Genomic DNA, 13,065 nt, shown 5'->3' with positions numbered 1-13,065 from the left:
GTCTCAACTTCTCAGTGAGACAAGACTGTCAGTCACTCACACTGTATCTGGTGGTGCAGAGAGAAAGACACTGTGTCACTGTGATCTATCTCTGTGATCTATCACTGTCACTGTGATTTATCTCTGTGATCTTTCACTGTCACTGTGATCTATCTCTGTGATCTTTCACTGTCACTGTGATCTATCACTGTCATCTATCACTGTCATCTATCTCTGTGATCTTTCACTGTCACTGTGATCTATTACTGTTATCTATCACTATGATCTATCACTGTCACTGTGATCAATAACTGTCACTGTGATCTATCTCTGTGATCTTTCACTGTCACTGTGATCTATCACTGTCATCTATCTCTGTGATCTTTCACTATCACTGTGATCTATCACTATCAGTGTGATCTATCACTATCAGTGTGATCTATCACTATCACTGTGATCTATCACTATCAGTGTGATCTATCACTATCAGTGTGATCTATCACTATCACTGTGATCTATCACTATCAGTGTGATCTATCACTATCAGTGTGATCTTTCACTATCACTGTGATCTATCACTATCAGTGTGATCTATCACTATCAGTGTGATCTATCACTGTCACTGTGATCTGTCACTATCAGTGTGATCTATCACTATCAGTGTGATCTATCACTGTGATCTATCTCTGTGATCTATCACTGTCACTGTGATCTATCACTGTGATCTATCGCTGTGATCTATTACTGTGATCTATCTCTGTGATCTGTCACTGCGATCTATCAATGTGATCAATCTCTGTCACTGTGATCTATTACTGTGATCTATCACTGTCACTGTGATCTATCACTGTCACTTTGATCTATCACTGTGATCTTTCACTGATCTATCACTGTCACTGTGATCTTTCACTGTGATCTATCACTGTCACTGGGATCTTTCACTGGGATCTATCACTGTCACTGGGATCTATCACTGTCACTGGGATCTATCACTGCCACTGTGATCTTTCACTGTGATATTTCACTGTGATCTATCACTGTCACTGTGATCTTTCACTGTCATCTTTTACTGTGATCTATCACTGTGATCTTTCACTGTGATCTATCTCTCTCTTCAGACTGAAAAAATGAAGGTCCTCCCTTTGTTGTGGAAAAGTTGTCACCATCACTACATGTGCACGAGTTTTCAAGGAGTTCCTGTAGATCTTCACCCTCTAGTGCTTTTCAGCACTTCAGCTCGAGGCGTGTTTAATAGAAAAATGAAAAGACATCAGTGAGATACAAACGTAGCCTTCAGATGAACAATGTGGTTGACAGTACCTTTCATACACTCGTGCTTGTACAGTTAGCCGGCTATACATGGCACAGCTCAGACAGCCGCGCCTTTGTTCACTCTTGCTTTCACTCGTCTTGAACGCTGCGCTCCGAGCGACGTTTTCAAAACAAAGTGGCACAGAGTAAGTCTTTAAAGCGTCATTGGTGGAATTCATGGCCCACCATTCATTTTCTTTATATAAAGAAATGTGTGCAGCTGTGTGCAAGTGTGTTAAGATGTTTTGATTCATGAATGTGTGCAGAAGAACTAATGCTTATTTTCATCATCGATTCATCTGTCGGTTATTTTCTCCATCAACTGATCAACTTGGTTTGGTCCAGAAAATGTCAGAGAAAAAATATTGTTATAATTAGGGATCATGACACCACTTTTCCGTTTGCGATGTCACAAAATCAGGGTGATATTATGAATTAGACACAATTTTTTTTTTGATATGTGACCCACCATCTACTTTCTTAAAGGTATATGAAAAACAGCCTGATTCCATTTTCTATGTCAAATCAGAAATGTAAGAGCAGGGGACATTGATTTTCATAATTACCTCTCCTCTTTATTTATGAATTGACTTTCTGTGGTGTCCCAAATTTAAAATGCTTCCACCCTTGTGTTTGTGAAGAAAATGAGAGCAGCTTAAGTTACAGAGCAGGCAAGTTACAACCGGTATGTCTGTGGATTTGGGTTGAGCAATAGGATTAATATACCATGAGGTGATTTATGTTTCATGTTAAGAAGCAAAACTGTATTGTATTAGTATATAAAGGGTATAAAGAGGAATTTAGTATATATATATATGTGTATATATATATATACACACATATATATGTATATATATGTGTATATATATTTATTTATATATGTGTATATATATATATATACACATACATATACACCTACTGTATATTTATATATATACATATCGTGATTTATTTGTGTCCCCATACTTTTTGCTGTAGCTTGTGTGTTGAACACACACAGAGAGGGACGAGTGTTTTTCATGCTGAAAATGTTTCATCCTCCACAGCAGTGGACTATCCCATGCAGCTGCTCCCAAGCCCTCATCCCACCCCCGTCAAGAGGAGCAGTGGTTCCTTCCGGCAGGTACAGTCTCACTACAGTGTACTGTGTCGACCATAGACATGATGTGTGCGTATAAATATGTAGATGTCGCAGACTTAGGCGCCAATGTTGCCACCATATTGGAACAAACCAGAATAAAATCCAATAGAAATTTAAAAAAAACTCCAGTTACAGTTATAATTTATAATCTATATAAATATAATGTATACTATACCTGTAATTGTATACTGCTGCTGTAGGCTCTGCATATTCGGAGCACTACTGTATGTCACTGTAATACTATACACTTCTATTCCATACTATTTATACTGTCGCTCACATTATTTGTACCATGCCATCTTAATATTGTTTACTGCTGTTTTCATCCTTTCACTGCTGTTAAAAAAAAGAAAAAACAGAAACTTGGAAACTACTTGATTAAATCCACTCGATTCTGTCACTTGCCTTTGAAAACGCTTACAGGTGACATCATCACAAAGCCATGAATACGAAACAGTATACAGCAACACTGACCGCCAGTGTAGCATCTCTGTGTTTACACTATGGACTCAATGCAAATCTCATTGTACCAAACTCAAGTGCCAACACAAACATAACCTTCTTTGAATGCATCCACCCTGTGCACAGTGACACAGGCAAAGGATTATTTTATTACTGATTGTGTATTGTGCAGTCTTGTGTTTGTGTGTAGTGGATGGTGGTAAAGAAAAGCTCTCCAGATTAAACAGATAATAAACTGTCTTGGCATTTAGAGGCTGAGAAGCCTGTTTGATACACCACACCCTCTCTTTTATGTTTGGTGTGTGTGTGTGTGTGTGTGTGTGTGTGTGTGCGTGTGCACAAACTGTTGGATTTGCATGACTTTTTCTTAACGGAAACAAACCAACAAGGTTTAGGAGAGAGAGAGAGAGAGAGAGAGAAGGTGAAGTGAACATGAAGACAAAAGAAAAGAAAAGAAATGCTACAAAGGCGTGACAGATGCGCTGCGACACGTCAAATCTGCGGCTGATAACCGGAATACACGCACACCCTCGCCTTTCGCAGCTACGCCCGAATGTGCCTAAGTGGCCCCTCCCTTGCTAATCTGTTCTCACTGTGTGTGTTTAGGAAGCGAGTCAACCCTTGAACCTGACCTCTAAGCCAAAGGGGCTGGAGCTGGGGAAAACACCCAGTCCACAGAGTCTGGAGCTGGGCACCCTGGCACTGCAGGGAGCCTACAGACCCAGAGACCTGCAGAGAGACAGTCCACCACGATCTGCCCTCAGTGAGTGACAACACCTGACTCTCACTTGCAAAACAGATGCCCCGTTTGAAACCTCAAACAAAGGGCTGGGCACTATGGAAACAATCTTACATTATTCAAATTAATAATTCTGTACGGCTGTGTGATATAGTTTATTAATAATATCTGGATTATATAGGAGATATATGTGGATATAAAGCTTTGACTGTAAATATGGTCCATTTCTGCTATAGCACGTGTTATTAAGTGACTTTTGTATATTTTTCTTTAATCCATATTTACATACATCATTTATAATATTTAGTGTCATTGACTAAATATAATAAATATGATGATTATCAATGCAGCAGCATTAAAACCAAGGGGTTAGGGTCTTTCAACTCCAAAGTTGTGCGTTTGATTCCCGGCTCTGTTAGTACAGCACCTCCTGTGACCCTCATGTGGATGGATGGAGCAAAGAAACCAGAATATATTCACATTTAAGAAGCTGAAAAATCATAGAATCGGGTTTTGATGACTAAACCCACTCTGTGGAAAGGAAAACTGTGGACAGAGGAGAGGAGGGGGAGAGAAAGTGAAAGAGGGAGGTGAAGTCGAGACAGGAGAGAGAGACCAGGAGCAGATTTACAACAGTTTGACAGTTAGACAGTTATGAGTCAGTGATGACATGTTTATAGAACTACAATGTCATTTATATAAGCAGCAGCAGAGATTGTTAATGATTGTTACTTTAATTATAGCATAATAATAATATTATTATACTACTGCTAATGATAATAATAATAACAATAGCCTCAAAACTGGATCTGGATCCTGCAGCCTGCATGATGAGGAGAGAAAGTGGTTCAGGTTTCCCTGAGCCAGCTCTAACAAAAAGGAAAGTTTTAAGTTTTAAAGAGAGAGAGGCTCCGCCTCCAGAACTGTCACTGGGAGCTGGTTCCACAGGAGGGGAGGAGCCTGGTAACTAAAGGCTCTGCCTCCCATTCTGCTCTTACAGACTCTGGGAATCACATGTAAACCTGTATTTTGTGACCTAAGTGATCTTATAGCGTGAAAGGTAAGACCAGGTCTTTCCTTTAAGGATCATTAAGGATCATTTAGTGCTTTGTACGTGAGGAGGAGGATTTTAAATTGAATTCTAAACTGTACGGAGGAGCCAGTGTAGAGAACCTCACACTGGAGTTATGTGGTCTCTCTTTCTAGTTCCTGTCAGAACTCGTGCTGCAGCGTTTTGTATGAACTGAAGGGTTCTAACAGACTTGTTGGAACATCCTCATAATAAAGAGTTACAGTAATCTAATCCTAATCTAGGTGACAATGGGATCAGAAAGTTTTTCTCTGAGAGCATCTTCCTGTGTGCTTTGCAGAACTGCACACGTGTTGTGTGATTCACACGTGATGTTGCTCATCCTTTCACACTGTTGGGCTAACAAATCAACAGATGTGCCAGCCGAGGTATCAAGGAAGGTGATGGTGAACATCGATGGAAGCAATACAGACATTCTTCTGTGAGGAAGGAAAAAAAGCTTTCAGCGAGTTAACGAGGCTTCAAGGACAAACTGCATACACAACCCATTATGAGAGAGAAACAGCACGCTGAACATAATACAACACAGTTTACCTTTAAAGTCACTGTGTGCAGCCTGTTCTTCACGCCATTCAATTCATTATTGTGAGGGAATATTAGGTTAAGTAAGGTCAAAGTCAAGCATTTAAATAGCAGCTTTACCTTTGAAGGAGTGAACGAGTGATTAAATTACATTTTTCTACATTTCTTTCATCGCTGATTCAACCTGAAGCGTTTATTCTCTTACACTCTTATACAGTTTATCATAAAAGACAACAAAATCTTTTCATATGTCTGAGGTGCACATGAACTAACAGGAAGTCAGCACTGGAATTATAAGAATTTAGCCACTTGACCACAGTGTGGCAGGACTCAACTTGGTGATCGGTAACTAAAGAGCATCAGTAACTGTTGACACGTGCTTCCCTCTTTATTCACATGTGCGTTCTACTGTGACCACACAGTCCTCACCTGTCTCCACACCATTTGGCTCTTCCTCTGGTCTCATCCTGTGGGGTTTTTGTCTGCAGGTTTCCTCGGCGACGGCGATGTGGTCAGCCAGGCCATCCATGATGCCCAACAACTCCTGAAGAACCACAGCAGCGGAGGGCGGGAGAGGGGGGAGAGAGGGCGGGAGAGAGACAGCGCTGGAAAGATGGTGAGTTTATTCCCACACAGTCAGGTCACAGCACCTGTCAGACATACACATTATCATTCCTGAAAACACACCAGAGTTACGGCTACATTCAAATATAGAAGCAAAGTAAACTGTGTATAACACCTCATATTTGGATACATAAACTCATCATTAACTACCTACTTATTAGCATGTTTATCATAACACCGAACAATGAGGGTACATTAATGAACATGAAATGCTGTAATAACCATAGACTAACTGAGTAAATTATACTATAAATTAAACAAATTGCTTGTATGTTCAAACAACTCATTGAAATAAAATAATTCACCAAAAAAATGTAGAGTTGTTCCTATAATCTTAGTCACGGCCCTGTGAGGGGGACATGGTAACACGTGTCCCCCTCCTGCTCCGCAATGGAGCAGCGGATTCATTTTATTTATTTATTTATTTATTATTTATGTTTTTTATAAAAAAAATAATAATAATAAAAAAAATATATATATATATTTTATATATATGTATATATATAATATATATATATAAATATATTTTATATATATGTATATATAAATATATTTTATATATGTATATATAAAATATATACAGTATATATATATAATATATATATATTATATATACAATATATATATATATATAAATATATTTTATATATATGTATATATAAAATATATATATTTATATATAATTTGTATATATAATATATATATATATACAGTATATATATATATATATACATATATATATTAAACACACACAGGAGAGTTAGTGGAAAAGTGGAATTAAATCTGTAATGAAGGGAATGTATGCTAAAGGTGATGCTCGCTCACAGTTCAATGCTAAAAGTGACTCCCTCGCGTGTGATTTGTTGGAACATATTTATTTACCCTATTTAGTTAGTTACGGTAGCAGTTGTCAGCTGCAGTCAGCAGCATCAGTGGATCAAACCTGAACCATGGCTGAAGTCTTCTCAGCGTCTGAACGCTTAATGAACGTGTGCTGACCTTACACTGTGTCCTCGATGTAAAGGAAACACTCTGTGAACATGTGCAGGTCTAATGAGCGGTCAGAATTTGGTTTAGGGTTACACGGAGTCTTCTTTCTCCTCCTGAGGATTTCACTGACAGAAGAATATCCCACCAGCTGCAGTGGAACCACACACACACACACACACACACACACACACACACACACACACAGTATTTTAGGTGTTCTCCTCGGCTGCGTGTGCATAACTAATCACTGTGTAAAGCAGATGAAGACGCTGTTGTTTGTTTTTTATCTTACTGATGTGACATTTAGTGAGCAGCTGTCTCTCCATCCAGCTGTTGCTTCGTTTTCAGTGACTTTCTCCGCGGGAAAAAGTCGTTCGTCGCCATGACGAGATAATCATCGCTCCTATAAAGATATAGGATATCATCTTTCTTTGATTTCATCTTTCTTTGATTCAACTTTTATTTGATTTGAACGTAAAGCTTTTGAAAAGCACACGTTTCAGCCAGCAGCTGAATTGTTGTTGTGTTGTTTTTGTTGTCATTGCCCTTTATTCTGGTCTTGACTCTGTGTGGTGGCTGCAGCTCTGTGGTCTCGGCCTCATCCTGGAGCAACAGCTGTTGCCGCCTCACAAAGACCTCAGTGTGGCATTGACGGAGCCACCTGCCCTCTTCTCTTTGTCCCTCATAATACTGGACTCAGTGGCTCTTTTCCTCCACTCCATTATCCTGCTTCATCATCAGGCCTCCACTGTTGCTGCTGCTGCTGTTGCTGCTGCTGCTGCTGCTGCTGCTGCTGCTGCTGTTACTGCTGCTGCTGCTGCTGCTGCTGCTGCACCAGTCTTGACTGACCTATTTTGGCATTCCACTCCAGCACATGGAGATAAATAAAGTTTTACAGCTTGACAATGAATGAAAGATAATCCGCTGATGGTGTCATTGATAGCTTTGCAAATCCAGAACTTGATACAGTCCCATCTCGGCTGTTTCTCCTTCACCTTAAACAATAAACATCATTCCTCCTCCTCCTCCTCCTCCGTAGTGTCATAACTTCCTTTCTTTGCATTTAAACAGCAGCTGATATGGCGTGGCATGTGTCCTCGTCCTTACCTTAAACAGCTCACTGTGTGTCCTCCAAATTCAAATAGTGCCTTTGTGCTCAAGTGTTAATATGTGTGGGTCTCGGCTTACACCCTCTGCCTCACCTGTCTGTGTCTTCTGTTGTCCACAGGAGTATAAAGGCTCTCCTCACAGCGAGAGAATCTCTCACTCTGAGCGAGGTGAAGACAGACATGAGGACCATCTCAGCAGTGACTCTGAGGGTAAGTGTCCACACAAAATAAATACTCCAACAGATGAGAGAGAGAGAGAGATGGATAGACAGACAGACAGATAGATAGATAGATACTTTATTGATCTATCTATCTAAGTTGTGTAAGCAAGTGATCCAAGAATACAAAATAAGCAATACAACTCTCACTGTAAGGCACAGAGCTGTACTGTTATCATAACAAATGTCTATATTATTAATTATATATCTATCATATGCCTCCTCAGAATATCACACTTACACTGACTGAAAACCAGCACCACACACATCTCCACATTGACAAATAGAAACTTCCTCTTTGACAAGTAAAGTTTAATAAGAAGGTGGAAATATTCAGAGAATGTTCAGAGAAAACAAGAATGATGCCGTAGAACATACTGCAGCAGCAGCAGCAGCAGTTACAGTTACAGCAGCAGCAGCAGCAGCAGTTACATTAGCAGCAGCAGTAACAGCAGCAGCAGCAGTTACAGTAACAACAGCAGGAGCAGTTACAGTAGCAGCAGTTGCAGTTACAGTTACAGCAGTAGCAGCAGCAGCAGCAGTAGTTACAGTAACAGCAGCAGTTACAGTAGCAGCAGTTGCAGTTACAGTTACAGCAGTAGCAGCAGCAGCAGCAGTAGTTACAGTAACAGCAGCAGCTACAGTAGCAGCAGTTGCAGTAGCAGCAGTTACAGTAACAGCAGCAGCAGCAGCAGCAGCAGTTACAGTAGCAGCAGCAGTTGCAGTAGCAGCAGCAGCAGCAGTTACAGCAGCAGCAGTTACAGTAGCAACAGCAGCAGCAGCAGCAGTTACAGTTACAGCAGCAGCAGCAGTTACAGCAGCAGCAGCAGCAGCAGTTACAACACTAGCAGCAGATACAGTAGCAGCAGCAGCAGGAGCAGTTACAGTAGCAGCAGCAGCAGTTACAGTAGCAGTTACAGCAGCAGCAGCAGTTACAGTAGCAACAGCAGCAGCAGCAGCAGTTACAGTTACAGCAGCAGCAGCAGCAGCAGTTACAACACTAGCAGCAGATACAGTAGCAGCAGCAGCAGGAGCAGTTACAGTAGCAGCAGCAGCAGTTACAGTAGCAGTCACAGCAGCAGCAGCAGTTACAGTAGCAGCAGCAGCAGCAGTTACGTTAGCAGCAGCAGCAGCAGCAGCAGCAGTTACAGCAGCAGCAGCAGCAGTTACAGTAGCAGTCACAGCAGCAGCAGCAGTTACAGTAGCAGCAGCAGCAGCAGCAGCAGTTACGTTAGCAGCAGCAGCAGCAGCAGCAGCAGTTACAGCAGCAGCAGCAGCAGCAGCGTGGAGAGTTCCCCTGACAGGAGCGCTGTGTCTCGTAGGTGCTCTCCCCGTCACCGTGCCAGGCAGCTACTCGGAGGCTCGGCCCCCTCCCTCCTCGGGCCACATTAAGAGGCCGATGAATGCCTTCATGGTGTGGGCCAAGGACGAGCGCAGGAGGATCCTGCAGGCTTTCCCTGACATGCACAACTCCTCCATCAGCAAGATCCTGGGTGAGTCCAGCGCTTTCACACTGTGTCGCTATTCTAAGACACTGGCTCGCACAAGTGAGGACACGACTATGCACCTGCTCGCTCCTCACACACACACACACAGTCTCTCTTTCTCTATTTCTGTACACCATGATGGTTTAATGTAGTTACAGACATTGTGTTCCATTACTTTTGTATAACGCTGCTGAATCTAGACCTGAGCAACTGAAGAATCATCATCATCATCATATTCTCTTATTTTGACTATGAAACACATGAAGCACATGTTCTAATAATGATTTTGTGTTCCACACAATCCTTCAAGATGTCTCTCTGACCAAATGTAGCCCTGGAGGATGTTGGTTCGATCATGTTTTCAGACATTTGAGTTTTTCTCTTTCCTTGTTGAAAGTGTGTCTTTTCCACAGGATAAAACATTGGTTTGCACACACACACACACACACACACACACACACACACACACACCAGTTAGTGACAGTGACACTAACAGTGAGCAAAAGGAGCTCGGGCGCCCGGGATTTGAACCAGCATCACTTTGACAAGCCCATATTCCACTTTCCAATCTATTGACCCTGACGTGATTTGACCCTTCTGACAGTGGCGGTTCTAGCTTGAATGACACCCTGGACGAGACTCCCTCCCCCTCGAGTGCCCCCCACAACAGGGTTTAGCAAACTGTGATGTTTTATTCTTCTTCTTCTTCTTCTTATTATTATTATTATTATTATTATTATTACTATTATTATTATTATTATGTCCACAAGGACATTTCAATCTATATATGTTAAATATAACAAATGTAACAAGATCTGTGGGGTAAAAAAAATAACAATTATATAATAATAATTAAAATTAGAAATTAAATAGAGAAAATATATTTCTCAGTTGCACAAAAACACACTGAAGAGAAACCAGTTATACTTTACATATGCCAGAAATATACACACTAATAAGAGCAGAGAACATCAATAACAACATAATACAAGTACAATAGAGAATAAAGATTCTTAAAAACACAGAAAACACAACGTTTAAACTACTGAAACTTGACTGGAACGTTGAATATTAAAAGTGAAGCATCTTTGATTATAAATGGAGACTAGAAAAGTTCTGTAGAAACACAAACACCTATGTAAGGCAGCGTGCTGCTGCTGCAGGAACGTCTGCTACATCACGTACCTTAACCTCCCGTGTCAGGGTAAAATCTGAAAATCAAAACTTAAAACATATAAATATCAGGTATTTAATACCTTCTGAATATACTGTAGTAACTGACCCTGTTACATGTGTCAGTAAAGAACTTCCTTTGCCAACAGGTTCCAGGTGGAAGTCTATGTCCAACCAGGAGAAGCAGCCGTACTATGAGGAGCAGGCGCGGCTGAGCCGGCAGCACCTGGAGCGTTACCCCGACTACAAGTACAAACCGCGACCCAAACGGACCTGCATCGTGGAGGGACGGCGGCTGAGGGTGGGCGAGTACAAGGCCATGATGAAGAGCCGCCGGCAGGAGCAGAGAGCCACATACACACACAGGTATCTTTCTTACTATGTTATTCATCCTGAATCTCAATCAAACACCTCCCAGTTGGAGGTTAGAACTGTTTAGAGGGAGATTAAGCAGATTGAGAAATCTCCACAAATGATCCTTAAATGTTCAGGAGGTAAAAGATTGATGCAGATAAAAAAAACTAAACATTTTAATAATAAACTTATATCTATAAAATCGATTTATTTCAGAAATAATTTTAATACAAAACTATAGTCTTTTTTCCTATGGAAAAGCTAAACTACACATTTCTAATGGGAAGACAAAAACCAGCCAAATTAAAACAGGTTTTTTAATAAATGTTTGTTTTGGCCCGTGACCACCACACATGTATTAAAATTGACCTGCGATGGATTTGAGTTTGACACCCCTGGTTTAGAGTGATTTTCTCTGGTTTTTCCCTTTTTCTCCTTTTGTTTTAAATGGTGTTTAGTTACACGATGGCTTCATGTGTTCATGTGTTCATGTGTTCATGTGTTCATTGTCCTCAGTGTGAGGAAAGCCCTGTTTGGTTCAGTTGGTGTCATATTTTTAGTTTAAAAAGACAAACTCCTGAGATGACAGACACTGTTGTCATGACGACGGAGTGTGGACTCACCTGTTATTCACGATAACAGAGTGATTTCAACCCTAACCCTTCTCAACATGTGATCAACTTAACTTATATTTTCTTAGACGCATGTTAACTGTGTTAAATAATAATAATAATAATAATAATAATAATAATAATAATGATCATCATCATCATGTCTGCTTCCAGTCAGCCAGAACCTCAGCAGATCCACTACTCCCACAGCGATGGCCAGTACCCCGGCGCCGCTGGCTCGGTCTCCATGGCAACCATGCCCTTTCACCCCGCGTTGCTGGAGCATTACCTGCCGCAGGTGCCGCCCGCCCCACATCGAGCGGAGAGCCACGCCACGCCCACCGCCCTGCCCAGGGAGCGAGAGAGGGAGCGAGAGAGGGAGCGAGAGAGGGAGCGCGAGAGGGAGCGAGAGAGGGAGCGCGAGAGGGAGCGAGAGAGGGAGCGGCCTCTGTACAGTGAAGGAGAGGAAAGTGACGGAGGAGAGAGAAGTGAGGGAGAACTGGTGCTCCTGACGGACTGAAGGGGGCGGGCTTGCTTTTGTTTGTTTGTTTGTTTGTTTGTTTGTAAAAATGAGGCAGGAAGAGACACTGTTTCTTAAACGACTCAGAGGATGATGATGATGATGATGATGATGAACCGTGGCCCCACACACACACACGCACACACACACACACACACACACACACTGATCTTAGCTAGATAAAGTTTAAACGCAGTTCTATCATTTTATTTCTCATGCTGCTTATTTTCCTCCTCTCGCCGACAGACGTCCCACAGGTGTCACAGTCACTTCCTTCTCTCTGGTTCCATGTGGTTGTCAGTGTGTCACTACCGCCTCCTGCTGGTACTTATGGGTTATTGTAGCACACAGACAGAAAGCATGAGGATGATGATGATGTGAGCTGTTACATGGGACTTTAACCTTTAAAGTCAAATGAGTGATTACTGCACCTTTAATCCTCAAACGTTTCCACGGCAAATGGACGACTATTTAAATAATGCAGTCTGAATACCAGAGACAGGGTTTTATTAGCAGGTATCTGTGAATATGTGGTCACACAGTTCATCAGCTGGTTTTCAGTCTCATACAAACAGTGTACAGTGATTCTGTATAACATAGTGTGTTGTTTTATACATCACTCTTTTGCTGTTTATATTGTCTTTTTTTTTTGCACTTCCTGTCTATGTATGAAACAGTTTTTTTTGTGTTTTTTTTCTCCTCCATTACGGCAGAAAATACAGAAACATTTCGTTT

At 41.3% G+C, this 13,065-nt stretch overlaps 1 protein-coding gene across 4 annotated transcripts in view; it reads left to right on the top strand.

The window, feature by feature from the left end:
* The window catches only part of LOC131461333 (transcription factor SOX-13-like), a 44,233-nt gene extending 31,862 nt beyond the window's left edge, over window positions 1–12,371 (top strand). For 2 of the 4 annotated variants that reach the window (XM_058632502.1, XM_058632501.1), the window contains exons 8-14: window positions 2,340–2,413; window positions 3,500–3,656; window positions 5,733–5,860; window positions 8,087–8,177; window positions 9,508–9,678; window positions 10,995–11,211; window positions 11,985–12,371. In XM_058632502.1, coding sequence (XP_058488485.1) covers window positions 2,340–2,413; window positions 3,500–3,656; window positions 5,733–5,860; window positions 8,087–8,177; window positions 9,508–9,678; window positions 10,995–11,211; window positions 11,985–12,330 — 1,184 coding nt within the window. In that variant the 3' untranslated portion in view covers window positions 12,331–12,371. Of the gene's footprint in view, window positions 1–2,336; window positions 2,414–3,499; window positions 3,657–5,732; window positions 5,861–8,086; window positions 8,178–9,507; window positions 9,679–10,994; window positions 11,212–11,984 lie in introns of all 4 variants that reach the window. The other 2 variants (XM_058632499.1, XM_058632498.1) reach the window with 1 other exon arrangement.
* The last annotated feature ends 694 nt before the right edge of the window (window positions 12,372–13,065 follow it).

Source organism: Solea solea, chromosome 6 (genome assembly GCF_958295425.1).
Source record: "Solea solea chromosome 6, fSolSol10.1, whole genome shotgun sequence".
NCBI classification, from domain to species: Eukaryota; Metazoa; Chordata; class Actinopteri; order Pleuronectiformes; family Soleidae; genus Solea; species Solea solea.
The sequence above is the reverse complement of the archived record's forward strand: the minus strand, read 5'-3'. Positions and strand labels throughout refer to the sequence as shown.